Genomic DNA, 20,995 nt, shown 5'->3' with positions numbered 1-20,995 from the left:
CATTGTTATTGCTACAGAGGAAGATGTGCGGGTTCCGCACAGAGCATGCACTTCTTCCAATGTCTATACATTTACTGATACAGAGAAATTATACTTGCTGCTGTGTAGAATCACTAAAGCACCTTGAGTTCTACTGGAGAAAAGGGCTATATAAATAAATTATTATTGCTTGATTTGCTTGTAGAGAAATACAGTGATAAAGAACCTTAACAAGTGTTTTCCATTTATATTTGCTTCACCTAAAACACTAAACTTTAAACAGTCTTCTAATAAGTCCCTAACCCTATAACTGGTACCTCAGTCACAGGGCAATCATGGTCCCACCAGCATTTATAGGTTTATATAACAAGACATACCAGTGAGTACTAAAAAAAAAAAAAAAGAAAATCCAAAGCCACTCAAGTGTCACTGATGCAAATAAATTCAAAGTCACAAATTCTAGAAAAATATTATTTTGGTTCTGGAAGCATAAAAGTTACAACATTTGTTCGTTTAGCTGGAAAACCCCCTCCACCCGAACATAGATTAATTAAATACAACACATGCAACCATCCGGTTTGTTTTAGGGTAACTAGAAATCTACAGAGTGATGCAATCCCTCCATTCCCCGTTCTTTAGAGTCAGTTTTAAAAAAAAAGAAAAAAAAGTCATTGCACCTGGAAACAATGCAGGGCTTTCTCCAATGTTTGTACTTTTTCACATATTGCATTGAGAAGTTGACCTGGGGCTTCATATGAAGAAGGGAAGCTGTCCTTGAACAAGTACAGAGCATGGTGAGGCTGTGATACCATTTAAGTAGACAAAAAGAAGAGATTGCTAACTATGATCTTTATTCACAAAAAAAAATATACATCTAAAAGTGGTCATAGGAATACCTATGATTTACTGTAATATGGGAGAAATCATTCTTAAATGTGAAGGTGCACATTAAGACAGGTCTTGCAGTTAACTGATAAGATTTCATATAAAGGTATACAGCGGATCCTTTGTTTCGTTTGTCAGTGATAAAGTCATGACATGCCTTTAGAAGGAACCACTATAATCTTGATGCTATAAAAAGGTATCACAGCCTGCTGTAAGTCTCTTTGCAGTGGTAAGAAGTTTGTACTAAAGGTTAATGACAACACAAGCTTCCCGAATTTCTTCTTCATCTTCATCCTCTTCATTTAGGAGACCCCTAGCTTCCGGGGTTTGTGTATTTGGAGGCCACTCATCCGCTTCTCTAAGGCACCCAGGGTTTACAATATAGCGATAGTCGCTATTGACTGCTGTCGCGCCACATGTCTCCGTAGTGTCCGCCCAGCAGTCCTCCTCTTTATTAAAAGCAGAGTGCAAAATAGAGTCTGCTGCGGAGGCTCCACAAATCTCCCCGAGGTTTACATACAGTGGGTCCTGACTAGCCGATAACATGGACAGACGTCCCCAAATAGCTTCCAGGCGTCTTTTCAGGTCAGAAAAGCAGGGTCTCCGCTTGGGCTCAGTGATCCAGCACTGACACATCATCTCATACCTGCAAAAGAGAGACATTTATTACAAACTTCCTAATATTCAAAAAGCCATTGCTAGGAGAGGCCAGTAACATAAAATAGATCACAACTATGCAATTATAACATTATACTATTCTTTCTTTATATTAAAGCTGTATATTAAAGTGTAAAGCTTTGCAGCATGTTGGTTATAAATTATATTGCTTATTGCCTAAAGGCCGGTACACAGGAGATGTTTAGTGTGTACCGACCTCGTAAGTGACAGCATCAGGCGGCAGTATGGCCCTTCCTAACGACGTCACCCGTCGGACCTGCATGCATGCGATGTTGCTGACTACATGCGTGAGCACGCATCGTCAGTGACATTGAGAGTACACACTAGACGATGTGTCCGATATCTCGTCTGATCTGGCCGAATCAGACAAGATATCGTGTAGTGTGTACCCAGCTTAACATATGATTTGTGTGGCTGGTCATATTTAGAGCAGCAATCTCATAGGTTTGTTTTGTTTTTTTGGTTTTCCACATAAATCACAGTGGCTATAAGAATGTTGGCATTTACCATGGTTTACACAGTGTCATTGGCCATCATGGCACAAGATGCTATAGTGAGCAGACAGAGATAGGAGGGGCTTCCCAAACCCTCTGCTCCGTTAATGCTGCCTGTCCCTCACCTCCTCCTCCCACTGTATTCATATGGCATGCTGAGAACTGTCCATCTGTAACTGGCAGTCACATTTAGCAATGTTAAGAGAGATTTTGAAAAGGAGATAATGATTCAACCTATTTGTCTGAATTACCATTTTCCAGTGTTTGAGAGCAGATGCCTAATGATATTTGCTTCCATATATTTCCTGATTTTCAATCCAACCAGCCAGCTAGTTGGAAGATTGGAAAGAATCTTCAGGTGTATGGCCATCTAAAAGCATAAGGCAAGATGCAGAGCTTTCGGGGGTGGGGGGAGGTGCGCTCAGAGGAGGGGCCCTCATCCAAACAAAAAGAACAGCCATTTTATAACCCAAACCAAGCTGAATACTATCTTGTATATCCCTTTATGAACAGTGTTCAACCTTAAGAATGCAACAAAATATTTGCTGAGAGAATACATGTTTTTGAAGGTTCTTCAATTTTTTTTTTACCTGTGAGATGCCCCATTAGATGAAAACATTCATACAAGAATAACGTTTGAAGATGGACAACAACCTAGTGAAAGGTGGTAGCACTAGGGCTAGGCAGCTTTAATAATAAAAATACAGATGTGTTCTCATACACCTAGCCTCAATACGCCATATTGCGCGAGACACCCAGCATGACTGAGCCTCTCCGAGAGGTGCAGTGTATAATCTTTTTCTTGTAACATTGTCTAATTTCCATCGCAGACGCAGCAAAACACCACTCAAAGTTTACTACAGGCGCTGGGCAGCAACTTTAATCGCGCAGGAATTGCACCTTAGCACTTCGTATACAGATTATAAAGTCTATTTACTAAGCAGTGTTAGGAGACAGAGTGAAAAGTGATAAGGTACCAGCCAATCAGCTCCCAACTGTCATCTCACAGGCTGTGTTTGAAAAATGACAGTTGGGAGCTGATTGGCTGGCACCTTATCACTTTTCACTCTGTCTCCTAACACTGCTTAGTAAATAGACCCCTCAGAGTCATTTGCACACAGATGTACAAATGTCACACATCAAATTGTTCAGTGCAATCTATCAAAGTAGTTTTGTTGCGTCCAATTATATTATTTGTGCGACTAAGGCGCACATATTGAGCGAAAAATACGGTCACTCAGCCGAGTCGCCACGGACCTGGTGCTGAGAGGGGCTATTTTGCGCCGACTGAAGCCATAGTATAGGACACATCCGTATGATAATATAAAGCTTAAAAGGAATGAACTGTTTTGGTATTTCTGAGGGACTACCACAAGGTGGCGCTGCGATATCAACGTTCACATTGCCTCTTACATCACCACCAAATGCTGTTTTCTTATTATTAAACTGGGAATTTTAAGTTTTCAACCCTCCTGTGTATTTTTTATTCCATAGAGGATTCAAAAATGGACATAAATAGTGACCATCGGAGAGGTTGTATTCACCCGATTACTGGAATTAGTAAATCCATCTACAATGGTGAGTATGTTACTCTGGTAGGGTGGAATGTGCCTTTAACTTGGTAGCTTTCTATGTCTCAGGCATAATAGGTTTCCTCCCACCTTTCAATGTCAGGTCTGCATGGGATTAAAAATGTTCTTTAAAAAGCCATTATTATTATTAACACTTCTGACTCCTATGGGGATGTGGGCGAAGTTTGAATATGATTTTGTGCATGTTGATGATGTAATTTTGAGTGGCTTTTTTTTTTGCATCTCCCAGAAAAATTATAAAACCAGAAATAAATCACAGACATTGTTATAAATATGTTATAATATATTTAAGAGTTCACAAATGTGTGAGGGGCAAGAAAAACAAGACTATATAATATAACAACACATGAAGAATGTATAAAATATACTAGAGTATCAGTCATCTGCACATTGAACACTTGAGCAGACAACAAATAACTGCACAAAGTGAGCCATCTTCTCTGCATTTATTCCAGACAACGTATTAAGGGGTCTATTTACTAAGCAGTGTTAGGAGACAGAGTAAAAAGTGATAAGGTGCCAGCCAATCAGCTCCCAACTGTCATTTTTCAAACACAGCCTGTGAGATGACAGTTCGGAGCTGATTGGCTGGCACCTTATCACTTTTCACTCTGTCTCCTAACACTGCTTAGTAAATAGACCCCTAAGGCAGCTACTGAGAAAAACTTCTGACATCAAGCTGTAGAAAGTTTGCCAGCTCTCATCACATTGGCTCAGAATGATCACATGAGACATGTCTCATGTGATCTGCCGTTCACCAACAGCTAATATGCATCATGTCTAAGGGAGAGGTGCATCAAACCTTCTAAAGTAGAGAAGTATAGATAATTACCCCTAGTAACCAATCAGATTCTAGCTATCATTTTACCACTTAACTGGCGGCATCGCATGGGATGCTACCACAGCCAGGCCTGCTTCAGCTGACCTGGTCGCATCCTGTGTGACTGCCATCCCGTTGCATTCCCCAGTATTTAAGGAGGAAATCCATTCTGTACAGATTTCCTACTGCTCGTCCATCCTCCCTACAGTGATGCAATGGTCTGTGACATCCATCACTGCCGCTGGAATTGGGCACCCAGAATGCTGTGCATTCTGGGGTACATAAACTGGGGACAAAAGTGCAAGGAGGGGAACTTTGTTCCCCTTCTGAGTACTATTTGGCTGATCTCAGCTGTAGCAGGGGGGAACTGATGATCAGTCTTCCCTGACACACGCTTCGTTTTACTCTGACAGATAGTAATTTGTGGTGGTATTGCTCCACCTTATAATAATTTGAGTGTGTGTGTGTGGGGGGGGGGTGTATATATATATATATATTTTAATATAGGACACATGGGAGGGTTACTAAAGGGTGGGTGTTTATCGACACTGGTGGGTGGGAGGGCTCTACCAATGGGGAACTATAACCACTAGGGAGTGGGGAAAATGCCAGTGGGGTACGATTGCCCCTGGGTATTCTGTAATTTGTTAACACTCAAGGCTGGGAGGTACAATTACAAAGGGGGCCTATGGAAATGAAAGGGGAGAGGGAGTGCAAGGACATTCTCAGGAATATTTTGTTTACTGAACTTTTAAAACACATTCTAAGTTTTATTAAATAATAATAATAATAATGACAATTTCCAAGTGGTTTCGGCTAAAATAAATTAGCCAGTTAAAGAATGGAGTAGATAAATGATAGCTATAAGCGGATTGGTTGCTATGAGTAACCTTTCCACATGTCCTCTTTAGAAAACGTGACATATTTCCCTTAGTAAATCATTTCACTTCTATGTAATATTTTGCAGAACTGGCAAAATGAAAAATACAACGTGCTCTGGGTGGTATTCAACACATGGACTCCGACTCCACATAATTTGTCATGCTTAAACGCTCATTGAAAGGTCAGAATTCTATCCTATCCACCAATTTATTTACATAGTAAGCTATATACTCCAAGTAACTGCAGTCAGGAGCAAGAATATCTCTCCAAGTTTATTGGAAAATGCAATTCCTTATCCCAATTTATTTTCATATTTTCTGAAGATCATACAAGTCACTGAGTGTGAATAGCGAGAAGAGCTGGCAGGGCTGATGGATTGGAGGGTAGGGGGTAAAAGCCGTTCCAACTCGGAGTTATTAGCATACTAGCGTGACCTTTATTTTTAGATGGGTTTTTTTTTTACTTTTTTTTTTTTTTTTCACTTTATATCTTTTTTTTCATTGCCCTAAAATGTTAAAATCGGGCCTAAAGGTGCATACACACGTAACGATTTTGTAACAAACGATTTTCTGTCAGATTATCTGTCAGATTTTCCCTTGAAAAAGTAAACGATTTTTTTGAAGTGTAATAAACGATTTTTACAACGATGAACGAAAAATGTTCATTCCCTTAATGAAAATCGTTATGTTGGACAGTCTGAAATGAACTAAAACTACAAACGGGAGCACGCTTGAACGATTTTCGTTCATCGTTATAACTTAGAAACTGAACGATTTTTTGAACGTTTGAACGATAACGACGTCGTTAACGACATATCGTTCAAAAAATCTTTACGTGTGTATGCACCTTTAGTGGTACACAGACATATGTTGCAGACAGTTGACAACTAATGTAATTTAAATAAAAATTAAGGTAGAGCACAACGCATGCTGAGGTTCCTATAGTAAACTTGTACTCTACAACAAGGAGAATATCAGGACCCCTGATATTCAAGAGACCGTCATACTCAGTGACCGGATAGCAGTTTGTTCCTCTGATTAAGCAGACACTTAACACAATGCAACATAAAATGTGCAGAGAGGTGAATGGGCGCTAAATATCCGGATTATAAAGCTAGTAGCTGCGTACGCAACAGTACAACAGGGGTCCCATTCTCTCTGTCCTGCAAGAGTTCAGGACTGTTCACACTATGGGCGGAATTCAATTGTTTTCGCGGCCCGCATTTCCCGTCTAAAGTGACAGGAGTTCGCGGGCCGCTATGCAATTGTTCCAGATTTTCGTGCTGATCGCGCCCAAAGTGGTCGGGTTTAGCCGCGTAAAGCAGCTAAACCCGACCAAAGTGCTGGGCGCGATCGCGGAAAGTGATGTTTGGGCGCCCAAACATGTCACTTTTCGCACATTTCAGCTCTCACCCCCCTGGGGCTGCAAGCTGAAATGTAGCGCTGTCAGCTGATCGTGCCCGACAGGAGCAAGAATTGAATAGCTCCGTCGGGCGCGATGGGGGCAGGAATCAATTGAATTCCGCCCAATGAATGACTCATGCTTTTATACAGCTCTCATTTTAAATGAGTCTCCTATGGGGAGCCTCAAATACTGCACTTGGGGATAGTTGGTTGAGGGTGACGCAAACACCCATCCCGTAACTTCTTTATTTGTCTCCTTATATTCTCTATTACATGGATCAAGTAAACCGCATTGAGTTAGAAGAGCTTACAGTCCGCTGTTTGCATGCTGTGTTGTAGAAATATAATTGCTCTTAAAGGAAAACTTTTTGAGAAATGTTTTTGTTTGTGCCAAATAGCAAAAATGTGCCAGTTTCATGACGGTTTAAATGAAACAAAGCTGCCAATGCCTGCATTCCTGGATCCTCAGAGTGCAATGTCTGGAGCACAGAAGAAGTCTGCGGAGCTGAATGGATGAGGCATATTCTGACCCATAGAATCGCCACAGCAGCAGAAGTGATTATATATAAACTAGGGATGTGCAGGCTCAGATTAGTTAGGATTTTCCAGTGCCAAAAATCGGGTCTCAGAAAGAGGCAAAACATCATCTTTCATGGACAAACATCATCATTCCTGGAAAAAAGTCCATGAAAGATGTCTGTCAATGAAAGATGACGTTTTGCCTCTTTCTGAGACCCGTTTTTTGGCGGGAAAAATCCGAATTTGGCGGGAAAATCTGAACTAATCTGAGCCTGCACATCCCTAATATAAACTGTATTTTGCTACATCTGATTGTGAATTATATAGTAGCAGATAAGTCACTGCTTAAATAAATATATTTTACAGTCCCCTGACACGCCCTTGTTAATCCATTATCCTATGAGCTTGTCATGCGATTAGCACTGTCCAAACTACAGTACTAGCTGCATCTAGGTGGCATAACACAGAAATCAGATTTGCAGAACATGAATTCCGGCAGTCTCTGTTCCCTGGCACTCAGGCAAATTGTAAGTACATTTACTTTTTAATGAGCAGCAGAAGCCTCACACTGAATGTACAGCAGATGCTCTCATTACGCCTTATTTTTGATCAGCCCGTCTTCAGATCTTTCTGCTACATCTAACAAAAAAGCTGTTTGCGCAGCATGCAGGGACTCGAACGTCTGCAGGATACGGCCCAGGTGGGCACTTTACTTACAGCTCATCCAGGCAATCCGGCGGCTGCTTCAGTCTATTCCCAGCAACGAGGTAGCTGTAGATTTCAGAGTTCTCAATACCAGCGTAAGGGGTTTGCCCCAGAGTTACTATCTCCCAGAGGGTGACACCAAAGGCCCACTAGGAAAGATTACAAAGTGAAACAGTTACTGAAACAAGTAATGATGATTTTGTTTATTGTTTTTAATTAGGAACACAATTAATTTACATTTACTGTGGGGTCCTGCTAATTAAGATACACAAACATAATACAAATAGCACAAACGAACACTTCCATAGAATTTTGGATAATAGATCCCATAAATGTATATTACTAAATAATATATTTAGTAATTTATAATTTTTGGACTATTATTAATCTTTATTTATATGGCAACACAACTCACAAAGTACATAAACAAATGAGCATACAAGAAAACAGCGACATACAGTACAACACAATGCAGGACAAGGACATAGTTTATAAACATTGCTGCAATAGCGATCATACCACTCCAAAGCAGCAGGGTGTCAGCGACCAAGTGTTAGGTGCCCTTGTGGCGAGTTTGGAGTAGATGATCGTATCAGTAAGGGAAGCAGAAGCACATGAGGGAAGAGGGCCCTGCTCGTGAGAGCTTAAAATGGCATAGTTAAACTGCCACTAAATAATACGTTGATCAAATAGGAAAACTATTTTTGTAACATCCACACATGGATCTTGTTGGCTTATTAATAAATCCTACACGCATACCAAATAGTGCTGAGACGGGAATATGGAGGGACCGGAAGTGTGACGGCCGAGGGGGGCATGCTATTATACCAATCTTACATTTTGTCAAAACACACACTGAGTAAATCCCTAACATGCAGGCAGCGCAGGCACTCAAGTGTTATAGGGAATGTACAATGTAACCTGAATTAATTTCAGAATGAAGCACCCACCACGTCACTGTACATGGTATAAACGTTGTCTGCCAGGCTCTCCAACGCCAACCACTTCACAGGAAGCTTGGATGCACATCCTTGTCGGTAATAGTCCCCGCTGTAGATTTTCTTGGAGAGACCAAAATCTGCGACACACACCGTCATATCCTCATGTAACCTAGGACAGGTGTTACAGAATATCAGCTGTCATGGATCTATTCTGCATTCAAGTCATCACATGTATACAAAGGGAACCAGAATTGGCAAGTTTCTGCATGTTGCAAGTATAGATTGTCTGCAAAAACACAGGTTAAGTGCTAAGAGGACATACATCCTCACTCACATATATACGTATAGGTTAGACCACACGCACAAAGAAGATTTCTATACATAATTGCATTAAAGGAACACTAAAATAATTAAATATTGACGTTCGCAATATAATGACAAATGTCACAGAACTGAACATTTATACAGTGTATAGATTATACCATGCAATTTTATGAAAGGTTTCTTTTACTCATTTTATTTACTATAGTGCCCATTGTGAAGCATTGTGTGGTGTTTATGGGTTAATCACACTTACAGAGGTGTCCTGCATAGATGCACTTTATTCATAGCAAAACCCATTTTTGTACATATTTGCATGCATCAGTGTTATAGTGCTCGCTTTTTCCATGCTAAAACAAAATATTCATATAGAACATTACATCTCTGCCACTTTTATGTGTGTACATAACCTCACAGCTATTACTGCCAAATGCTTATTTTAATATGGTTGATAACTTGCTAAGTGCCTGATTCAGCAAGGATTGCAACTGCGATTACGCATGCAATCAGCCAAATGTTGAGTTCTGCGCATGCGTCCCAGTGTGTGAACATTCCACTGTAATCGGGACTGCAATCACAGTGACTACGCAGACCAATCACAGAGTGAAGTACCGTTTGGGGGAGGTGACGGGGGGTGGTCGGTGAAACACAGGCGTGCCAGTGCGTATGATTGCCATTACAGGGCGTGCATAAATTAGTCACCGCAATGCCATACGCAGCTTGGGCTTCCACTGCATGTGATGAGGTTAGCAATTCTTGAGTAAGGTCTGAACTTGTGCAAGTGTGTGTGAGGCTGCGATTGTACTCAATGTTACCGATGGTTTTGCAGTCTTGCTAAGTATTCCGAATGTGTGTGAGGTAAAGGGGGCGTCCTTATGTTGTGCTGTGACGGCATAGCGATCCGTACTGAATCAGACCCCAAGTGCCTTTCTGTAGGGTCCTTCCCTGCCTGGTTAGTGAATCATACCTTTAGAGACCACAGAAACGGGGAACCTCACACTTCAACTTCTTCCTCTACTACTTGGTGGCACAGATAACTTGCTGCGTTTGGTTGGTACAGACCACTGACCCGGCTACGCTAATAGAAGCGCTAATCTTACACTCTTCTGAAGCCCTGGATAGTTTATTGCATGGAGAGATACTTTGTGAGCAAAATGTATGCACTCTCAATGGTTGCCCTTTTGCTGTGGAAAGAGACCACTAAACCAGTGGAACAGATAAGAATTACAGATGTGTCCACATACATCTATCCTCCGTGTGCTGCAAGACGCATTACAAAACGCATGAGCACCGTGCGACTCTCTAGCAAAGAGCATATTTTCGTGCAACATTTTCCTTTAAAATGCGACTTATTTGCAAAGTGTTTGTCACAGGACGCATTTGGCATGCAGATATAGCCACAGTTGCACACAGAATATAGACATGTCGCATATTATTTGAATCAGCAGAAGCTGCTTGTGCATCCTATTTGTACCGCTTTGCATGAAAAGTCACTCTGCGCTACCAAGTCACGCCACGGCATGTTGTTACTAATAGGGCTGTTTAACGTGCAAAGAGGCTAGCTGTATGTAGAGACATCTGTATGTCAATGGTTAATCCATGCTGCAGAAGCCATTAATTGACAGAGCTGATAAAGCTGCGATATCCGAGATCTGGCGATAAAATTGGTTATTATTTTGGGACCTATTGGGCTGCTAGCAGGACTGATGGGCGTTACATTAGAATGTGATATAGTAGAGCAGAGTTTCCCAAACTTTGCGGGTGTCTTTTTTTTTTTTACTTTTATTAGTGTGAAATACACTTGATCTTAATAAACAATTGAGACTCAGAAACAGGAAGTGCTCCATAAAAACAAATTTGCAATTGCAAAAAATGCCTTAAAAAATTGCTGCTTTTATATGCCATAAATTACTAAAAATAAATATGAAAGGGCTTACTGCCCTCCCACAGACGCTGAGCTTACTGTTTCTCAAGCAACAGTAAATTAACCAGGGTAAAAAATATTTTTAAAAAAAGAGTCATATAGAAGAAAAAAAAAGAAAAGAAAAGCAAAACAAAACAAAAAAGCGCTCAAGTCTATTTGAGCAGTGCTGCAATTTAGCAAAAATAGATGTTTCCAGACAACAAGGTATAAATAGCTTGAGCTAACAGATGAAAATTGTCACATATAGTTAGATTACAGTTAATTTGCAAGATGGAAAAAAAATCCTAAAATAAGGTATGCTTATCATCATGAGTGAGTCATAGAAAAGATGTCTCTTTGAAAAATTTTGAGAAATATTTCAGTTGTGATTCATATCTAATTTAAAACTTATAGAAAACAAGGATAATAAAGACATCCAAAATAAAATTGCTAAAAAACGTGATCCTCATGCAATGTACCAACAGGACTACTTGTTTTCCATTACAGTGAATAAGCCACATTGAAAATGTAGTAGTTAATAAATAAACGAGTATTTACATAAATAAGATTTTTGGTTCTTACAGTTAAATCTCTTTCTCCGAGTCGGGTGGACACTTCTTGACCATGGAGTTTAGTGAGGGTTGAGGAGCTAGTGCTAAATAGGTTAACCTTTTTGTATTATATATGATCCTCCCCTCCATCCCCTTCCCCAGTTTGTACTTGAAAAGACCCAAGGATAGGTTGAAGAAAAATAAGGACAAAATCAAAATCCTTCTCACACGCACAACCACATAAGGGAAGGATCATAGTGTCCCCCAAATGGACTCGGAAGAAAGGTTTAACAGTAAGAACCAAAAATGTTATCTTCTCCTTCCACCATTGGGGGCAGACTTCTTGACCATGGGGATCTACAAAAGGTACGCCTAGGGTATGCTATTCTCATCCTTGGCTGAGCACAATACTTTCTGACCAAAAAAACAGCATCCTTGGATACAAAGTTAAGAAATTTGCAAAATTTGCTGAAAGCATGAACCAAGGACCATGTAGCTGCTCTTTGGAAGCTCCATGCCACACCACCCACAAAATTCCAATCGAGCGACTGGAATTAGCAGAGATACTACCTGGAATAGGTTGTTCAGCTCTCTAATATGCCTGCTGAATTGTGGCCCTAATCCATCTGGCTATAGTCTGTTTATACGCTGGCCAACCTCTTTTCTTAGTGTCATAAAGGATAAATAAACTACCAATTTTCCTTATACTGGTTGTCCTCACCACAGGAGCGTATCTATAATGGGTGCAAGGTATGCGGTGCACACGTGCCCCTGGGTCCAAGGGGGCCCACACACCGCACACCATGCACCCATTTAAAATATACTTACCTCTCCGTTGGCCCAGCGCTAGCTGCAGAGCTACAGAAGTCACCGGGAAAATGGCCACCACAACCATTTTCCAGTGATTTGTGCATGCGCAGTAGAGATGTCCGCACGGGCGCCATGTTCCTGGAGAGCTTGCATATGCGCAGTAGACTGTGGCACAATGCCAGAGTCTATTGCACCACCGGAGAGGAGGGTGCCCATCAGAGCCTGCACACGGGCCCTTAAACCGCCCCTGCCTAGCCAGATAAATTCTTAGAACTCTTACAACATCTAACAGAGACAACTGACCCGGATTCATTCTTTCACTTGATTTGAAAAGAAAAAAATCGGTATTCCAATTTCTTGATTAAGATGAAATACTGACTCCACTACAGGCTGAAAGAAGGTATGTGGATTGAAAGATCTACAGTAAAAAGGAAAACAATGTCTAGATAGACAACAGATGTTAGACAATCAATAGGGCGACAGGGACAAAAAGTCGACAGGGACAAAAGGTCGACATGTAAGAAGGTCGACAGGTACAAATGGCCGACAGGGTCAAAAGGTCGACATTCATATGGATGGCATGAAAATGGTTGACACGTCTTATTTTTTCTAACCCTAATCTTCACCCTAACCCTCCCCTTTGTGCTTAACCCTAACTATCCCTCCTTTTGCCTAACCCTAAACGTCGGGGTAGGTGCCCGACACTAAATGTCACTTCTAGTGCCTAACCCTCCCTCCTGGTGCCTAACCCTAACCGTTAGGTTTAGGGTTCGGCACTTACCCCAACAAAACAAAAAAATCACGTGTCGAAAATTTTCCATGGCGACAATTTTCATGTCGACTTTTTGACCCTATTGACCTTCTTACATGTCGACCTTTTGTCCCTTTCGACCTATTGCCTGTTTAACATCTGGTGTCTATCTAGACATTGTCTACCTTTTTACTGTAGATCTTTAGACCGGATCCCGAAAGAAGGTAGTATACGTATTACTGCTCTATTTTCGTGAATTACCAGAAATGGAGATCAACAAGATAAAGCTCTAAATTCTGACACTTCAGGTAGCTATAGATCCCAAGGCTCTATGGGATGCCTATTTGTTGGCTGTATATGTAATACGCCCTGCAAGAAAGTATTTACTTCTGAGATCTCTTTTGAATATAAAATTGACAGGGGCGTAGGGAGGGCGGTTTCAGTGGAGCGGCGCCGCCCGCTGTGTACCCGGCAGCTGTCTAAGCTAAGAGGCGGGCTGGGCCGGGGGGCAGGGTGCCATGTGCCCCCCAGGTCGCAGCGCCATGCGGGCCACGGGCAGTCTGTCTCTGTCTGTGCACTGCGCGTGTAGCGCTGACCAGACGAAGTTCGGTCAGCACTACACAGTGACTGACAAACACACAGCCACCGGCGCCGGCAGCAGTGTGTTTGTTTTAATTAGCAGCCAATGAGAGTGTCAGACTCATTGACTGCTGCTGCGCCCACTGCCGGAGCAGCTCCAACTTCCGGCTCCTGCCGGGGACTACTACTAGGGAAACTACAAGGGGAGGGGACTACTACTAGGGGCACAGCATAGGGGGGAGGGAACTACCACTGGGGGCACTGCATTTGGGTACCACTAATGGGGGCTCTATATAAAGGGCAATACTGGGGGTACTGCATAGGAGGGAGGTCTACAACTGGGGCCACTATTTAATGGTCACTGAATAAGGGTTACCACTGTTGGGGGCACTGCATGGGGGGGAGGGACTGCTACTGGGGGCACTATATAAGGGGCACTGTACAGGGGGGACCACTACTGGGGGCACTGCATAGGGGGGATCACTACTGGGGGCCTGCATAAGGGGGTCCTCTCCTGGGGCACAGGGGGCACTGCATATAGGCACCACTACAGGGGGCTGCCCCTAATCATTATTTATACTTTCCGTTAATCCCAAATGGACCCGCCTCCTCTCTGGAACACTTGAGGGATGGGGGTGCGCCGTAGCACGCACGTGCTCCAGGAACCCTGGCTACACGCTACTCCTCTGCCGATACCTGTACCTTAAGGCAACCTAACCAAAGAACCAACTCTAGATCTGCCTGAAGAAAAGAAAGAACCCTTGGCAAGGAAAGAGAGGTATAAGAAACTCTCTCTTTATTACCACACATAATCATAGTCTCAATAACTGAATCTGGAAAACATTTCTTTTTTTTAAGGTTTTTAGCTTCAAGAGCCATGCCATTAAATTTAACCGGTGGAGGTTCTGACAATCGGCCCCTGAGAAAACAGGACCTGTTGAAGTGGAAGTCTGATTCCTGGATCCAGTGCCATGTTTAGTACATCTGAGTATCAAACTCTCATTGGCAAATCTTGTGCAACTAATATTGCTGGAATTCTCTCTCTCTTTTTTTTTTTTTTGCAATATATGTTTATTGAATAGTACATACAAATCAGATATAGATATCAAAATAATTGGTGACAGCTAAATACCAAATATGGATTAAACATTATATAGTATAAAAGCAAAAGAAAAGAAAAAAAAAAGACAGACTACAAACAAACACAGGACAAGAACTCAAACCAATGCTGACGTATAAGCCGCAGACCATATAAATTCTCTTTCCTTTTTTTTTTTTTTATCTTCCTATGAACTCGAGGAAGTCTGGGTATTGAGGAAATTGAGGAAGCCTGGAAAAATGTAGCTAGATGAAAATTCCAAGGAACAACCATAGCATCTATTAGAAAGGCTAATGGATACCTGACTCTCCAACAAATCTGCCCGTCTTGTTGTTGAACGGAGAACCCTGTTGATCTATCTCTGGCTGACCCCACCTCTTTACCAGACTGTTGAAGAATTCTGGATGCAGAGACCATTACCCTGGAAGAATGGACTGGCAACTCAAAGTCCAACTTTCAATTCTCTATTCCTGGGATAAAGACTGTGGATATCACTTAAACATGAACCTCTGCTCAATATAGGATCTGATCTTTCATCGCCCAGGAGCTTTTTGTTCCCCCTTACTGCTGTAGCATTGTCTGGCTAGGTTTTCTTCAGTGTGTTTAGAACTGCTCTGAGTTCCATCACATTGATTGGAAGTCTTGTTTCCTTTCTGGACCAGAATCTCTGAAAATGATGGTGTAGCAAGACTGCCCCCATACCTGGAGGCTAGCATTTGTCGTGATAACCAACCAATCTTGGATGAGGAAACTCCTGCCATTGTTCAAGTTTTCTGACAGGGTCCACCATCCGGGAAACTGTTTTGTCTCTGGTGAAAGGAAGATGAACGGAGCAGATAATCGATGGTTGGATCGCAACCAAGCTTTTAGAATGTTTAACTGGAACATCCTGTAATGCAGTTTTGCATACTGGATTGCTTTGAACAAGATCATCTTTACTTGTAACTTCATACAACAAAGATCGTCCACTGGACTTAGCAGATATACTTGAAAAGCATCCTTTTTAGTCTGCTTTGAAAAGCAAATCATCTAAATAGGTAACAATCCTTATTCCTACAAATCTTAAAAGGCCTGCCATGACTTTTGTAAAAATTTGAGGGGCTGCGGCTAATCCAAAAGGAAGAGCCCTGAATTGAAAATGTTTTCCCTTGACAGCAAATCTTAAAATACTTTGATGACCATCTTAAATGGGCATGCGGAGGTAGGCATCCTTGATGTTTATGCATGCCAATTTTTTTTTTTTTTTACCTCCATTTAGTGTATTACTGTTCATACATATTCCATCCTGAATTGGTTTACCTGCAGTCTTTTATTAAAGTCTTTTAAATTTAACATGGGTCTGTGACTCCCATCTGGTTTTTGGACTAAAAACAGATTGGAATAAAATCACATTCCTTTTTGACTTTCTGGTACTGGGACAACCACTCCAAAAGGTAAATTGTTTTGGTGTTAGACCCAAAAGACTTCGGATATAACCTATTTCTATTATACCTGTAACAAAATTGTCTGACGAGGATCTTTTCCACTAGTTCCTGAATGACAGAAGACGGACACCCAACATAAACTCATCTGTGTGTAGTCCATACTTGTGATGTTGATTTATCATGGAGCCTAAAGCACCTGTTTTCCTGGCTCCTTCCTACTCGTTCTAATCTGTTTTCTACTACTTGCAAAACTTCGGAATAAGTGTGCCTGTCCCCTGGCCCAAAAGGATGTAGATGACTGCCCCTGTTTAAAGGGTGGACGAATGGACTGACTGTTCGGCTTACAAGATTTTCCTATAGCTAAAAATTAACTTTTACATCATATGGCCTAAGATGAGCACTATACAAATGTATTTGTCTCCGTATCTGCGTTCCATGATTTTAATCATAGGATGCTTCTGGGCACAACAGTTTTTGATTGTAATAAAGACGTATCTAAAGCGGCTTCGTCCAATCTGATCCTACTTTAAGCTGCTCTGAAATAAATAATAACAGACTTTGATCTGTTGATAGAAGGGGTCCAGTCAGACAGTTCTGTTTATTTCTCCACTGAATCAATACTAGGCCTTAAAGTTGCACCTGCATCTATATAAATAAATGTCAAAATTATTTTGCGCTTTTGAAATGAGCCCTCTTTTAAAAAGGTCCCACGCAGAATAGTGAGGGCTGTGGCCTTAGATAAACGCGCTACAGGAATATCTACCCTAGATGAGAACTCTCTTTCGCCGAAGACGGAATTTTGCCAGCGGAAACTTATCCCCGTATTAAATTGTGGCGAGTTTTCGCCGGTGCGAAAACGCAATGCACCGTACCCGGCGGAAAAGTTTCGCCTATGAATAGGTGTCGGAAATAAAGTGCAGAATTGCAGTTTTGTGAGGCAAAGGTGGGGAAACTACCCTGCACAGCCCCCCAAACGGTTAACCGTCAAAAAAAAAAAGAAAATGATGAAAATCCCCAAAAATTACTGTGAAAAAGGGGGCGAAAAAGTACAAAGTTGGGGTACACACTTAAAAAGTAGCGAAATAAGCTTTTGAGGTATCTGCAAGTATGGTGGAGGCGTTTTTTTGTTTGCAGGTGCTTGCTGAAGTTGCGTTTTCAATGCTTTTTAAGACTTCACTTTTCCGTTTTTTTAACCGTGCTTGCACCCATTTTCATGTAACCCAAATTTGCTGGAACTAGTTATTTTCTCCCCCAAAAAAACAAACTGCTAAATACTATTCTTCACCACTTGTGCAAAGACGCTATATAGAGGCAATTGAAAACACTTAAGTACCCCAAATAGCTCCAGGGGGGCTAATCGGGGACATCTATACTGATCCTCAATGTTAGTGCATCTTTTGGGGGGTGTCAGGCTGATTTCCCCAAAACGGACAGCACTTTTCGCCTGTGAGTTTCGCCGAGAAGCGTTTTCGCGTCCTTTGGTATTGAAAACGGCGAATAGTGGGGGCGTGCACGAAAAGTTTCCACGGCTAAAACACGCGAAGTCGGCGAAAAGTGCGGCATGCAAAAAGTACGGGACTTTTCGCACCTAATTGAATATGCCCCATAGAAGGAAACCTGTATGGGATCTAAACTTCTTATCAGGATTAATTCATGGTTCAGATACTAATTATGACAATTGTGAAGATGAAGGAAATCATAGATATTTTCTTTAATCATTTGGTTCTAATTAAATCATTGGAGGGAATTTCATGATTTTCAATATCCCAAAGGTCCAAGACCATCCACTCCCTGAACACCTAATTCCCTATTCTATTAAGGATACTAGATCCTCAAAATCAGAATTTTCCTGATGATGTTCTTTTTCCAAGGAAAAACAGACACATGCTCCATAAGCTGTCGCTTACGTATCTTTGGCTTGGCTGAAGACAACAATTTCTCAATTGAAGAGAACATCCATTCAAGACCTAAAGCAGTCCTCTCCATTGCCCTGGCCCAAGATTACATTTCTGAGTACCTTAAGGTCCTGGATCCCCCAGAAGAAGAAAAAACTGTCTCTATCACCCTGGTTCACCTTAGCCAACTGACTTATCAGCTACTCTATGACTCTAGCTGGACACAAAACTAGACCGTTTAATCTCGTATAACAGAAGCTACTGAAAGAGCCAAACAACCAGCCCAAACGGTTTCTTCAACAAGGCCAGCGGGAAACTCCGCAACCAGTCGCGGATCAAGAGCGTCCTCGCAAGCAGCACAGCAAGCGTGAGTGTCCCCGCTAGATAATTTAGCCTGGGCACGTTTACAAACATGAAGCACACTAGTTTTCCCCCCTCCAAGTTTAGCTTTGAAAGTATTCCCTTTCTAAGACATTCTAACAAATAGATCAATAAGGATAAAAATCCACAAAACACAGTATTATACTGATTTACACATCAAACATACAGAGAAAAACAAATATCTAAATAGAAAAAAAAAATTACTTGCCAGCGTCCTTGCTGCTCACCGGCCATAACGCTAGCTCGCTGCTGACCCCTGGTGCCAGATGCAAAATCTGTCCGGCAGTGGGTCCCGGCATAATAATCTTTGCAGTGTTTAGCAGCAGCTCCTCTCATATTGTGTAAGGTGAGGGGTGGTAGATTTTTTTTAGAGAGAAAAAAATGAAAATATACTCTAGATAACCTAGTGCTGACCTACTCCTTCAGTACTTAATAAAAAACAGAGGAAGGGGTTGGAGGGGAGGAGCTTATATACTAAGCAGAGGTTAATTAATTAAGTGCTATCTTCTCAACCCTCACTACACCCCAGGGTCAAGAAGTGTCCCCCAGATGGGGGAAGGAGAAAATTACAATAATGAATATCTTGAATTAAAAGCAATTATCGTCTCGCTTGCAGTGTTAACCCCTTTCAGTGCATATGGCTATGGGTTTGTGTGTATCAAATTCTGTAATGAAAAAAACAAATATTTAAAAAAATCCTCATTATGGTAAATTAAGTCAACTCATAGGAAGTCCCATTTTACAAAAGGACATCCCAGTGTAGAATAGTATTTCTGGATGATCTTATTTCAAAGAAAAACTGCATGCATTCATTTGGTTTAATTTTAAATATGAATATAAATTACTGTATGTTCTTATACATTTGCAGAAAAGTGATTAGTATGCTGCACGGTCCAGAAACTGAATATGTATGTAAAAACCTGCTGGCATAATATCCACACAGGATGGCAGTAAAACAAAATTCTTCGTTTTGAGACCTGGGCATCTAATGGTTATTTGGCCCTTGGAACTCTCGAGAAAGAAGAAAAAAAAGCCATCTGTTATTGGCTGCAGTCTCTTACAGCTTCAGATCTGCAAATTAAATTAGGTAGTGAAATTCTGCTCTCTCAATCTGGTGGCAGGGAGAGTTTCTGTGGCTCTTTTACTTAAAGCCTTACTCCTCTCTAAACAAGACTTCATTTAACAATATAAAATCTTAGATGTCCTAGATATTAGAATACTAGATTATTAATAGTAATATGATAATAATAGTCCAATAGGAAGCTTAGGTGTGCTCATTTGCAGTTCTCCGTAATCTTTCACATCCATTACTGCCGCATTCGACCTTACACTTTAAATTCCCTAAAACACACATGGGCTCATTTTTGTCAGTAGCCGATTAACTGACCAGTAGAGATGTGTCCCCTCGATCCCGAGCTATGTTATCGGGCATTGTAAAGTGCGAGTTCTCTCAAAAGATTCTTATTGGTCTATATTAAAGATGCAAAAAAGTAGCAGAATATAAGGAGTAAAGTTGCAAAGTCTTAGGGGGCGATACAATTGTTTTCGATGCCCCCCACTGAGCGTCTATATGAATAGGTGCCTGACAGAGCAATTCAATTGTTGCTCCGTTCGCACGCCTAAAGCTGTGTGTGTGGGGAGGTGGAGGACACACAACATTTCTTCTTGCAACCTCCTGAGGTGCGAGAAGAAATGTGTCTAAAGTCTTTTTTTTTTGTCGCCCAAATGGCTATTTGGGCCCCCTACCCACTTCTTTAACTGGCGCGCTTGTAGCTGGGGTAAGTACTAATGAGCGCACGAATGGAGAAACAATGGAATAAGCTCCTCACGGTGCCTATTCGTACAAACGGCCTGCAGGGGGCGTGAGAAACATTTGAATCACCTCCTAACAATGCTAAACCTGAAAAGTCATGTTGTAGATACAATGCAGTGATCTATGACATACGTGACAATGTACAACTTGATTTTCCATTTGTTAATCTGAAAATTATTTTCTACTTTTGTGCGAATTTTTGCAATTGAGTTAAGTATAGAGAAGTAAAGCGAAAGTTAACTCGCAGCTGAGTACACCATCTTGTGCCACTCTAGTATGTGTTGTGCTGAGAGAAATGATAACTAAGGACACAGCAGTACGAGTTTGGACTGTGGGAGGAAACTGCAGTACCGGGAAAAAACATGAGTGAACACACTAAGGCCTGATTCTGACCCGCTCGCAAGCGCTGAGCGCTCGCAAGCGGGTCGATGGTGCCCAAGTGCGCATGACGGAGGTGGCTCCGTCGTGTGCATGCGCGAGACCCGAATAACGATGGCCAAGCCGTCGTTATGAGTCTCGCACCAAAGGGGGCGTGCTGTCGATGGTGATTGACAGCACGCACCCTTTGGT

General features: G+C 41.6%; 1 protein-coding gene across 1 annotated transcript in view; it reads right to left on the bottom strand.

The window, feature by feature from the left end:
- Positions 1-436: 436 nt before the first annotated feature.
- Positions 437-20,995, bottom strand: part of TYRO3 (TYRO3 protein tyrosine kinase) — a 214,023-nt gene continuing 193,464 nt past the window's right edge. Inside the window, exons 17-19 of the mRNA XM_088449938.1 lie at positions 8,908-9,067; positions 7,970-8,106; positions 437-1,510 (exon numbers count right to left, since the gene is read on the bottom strand). Of these exons, the coding sequence (XP_088306064.1) occupies positions 1,108-1,510; positions 7,970-8,106; positions 8,908-9,067 (700 nt within the window). The 3' untranslated portion in view covers positions 437-1,107. The remainder of the gene's footprint in view (positions 1,511-7,969; positions 8,107-8,907; positions 9,068-20,995) is intronic.

Source organism: Taudactylus pleione, unplaced genomic scaffold, assembly GCF_031769625.1.
Source record: "Taudactylus pleione unplaced genomic scaffold, aTauple2 ptg000501l, whole genome shotgun sequence".
Lineage (NCBI taxonomy): Eukaryota > Metazoa > Chordata > Amphibia > Anura > Myobatrachidae > Taudactylus > Taudactylus pleione.
The sequence above is the reverse complement of the archived record's forward strand: the minus strand, read 5'-3'. Positions and strand labels throughout refer to the sequence as shown.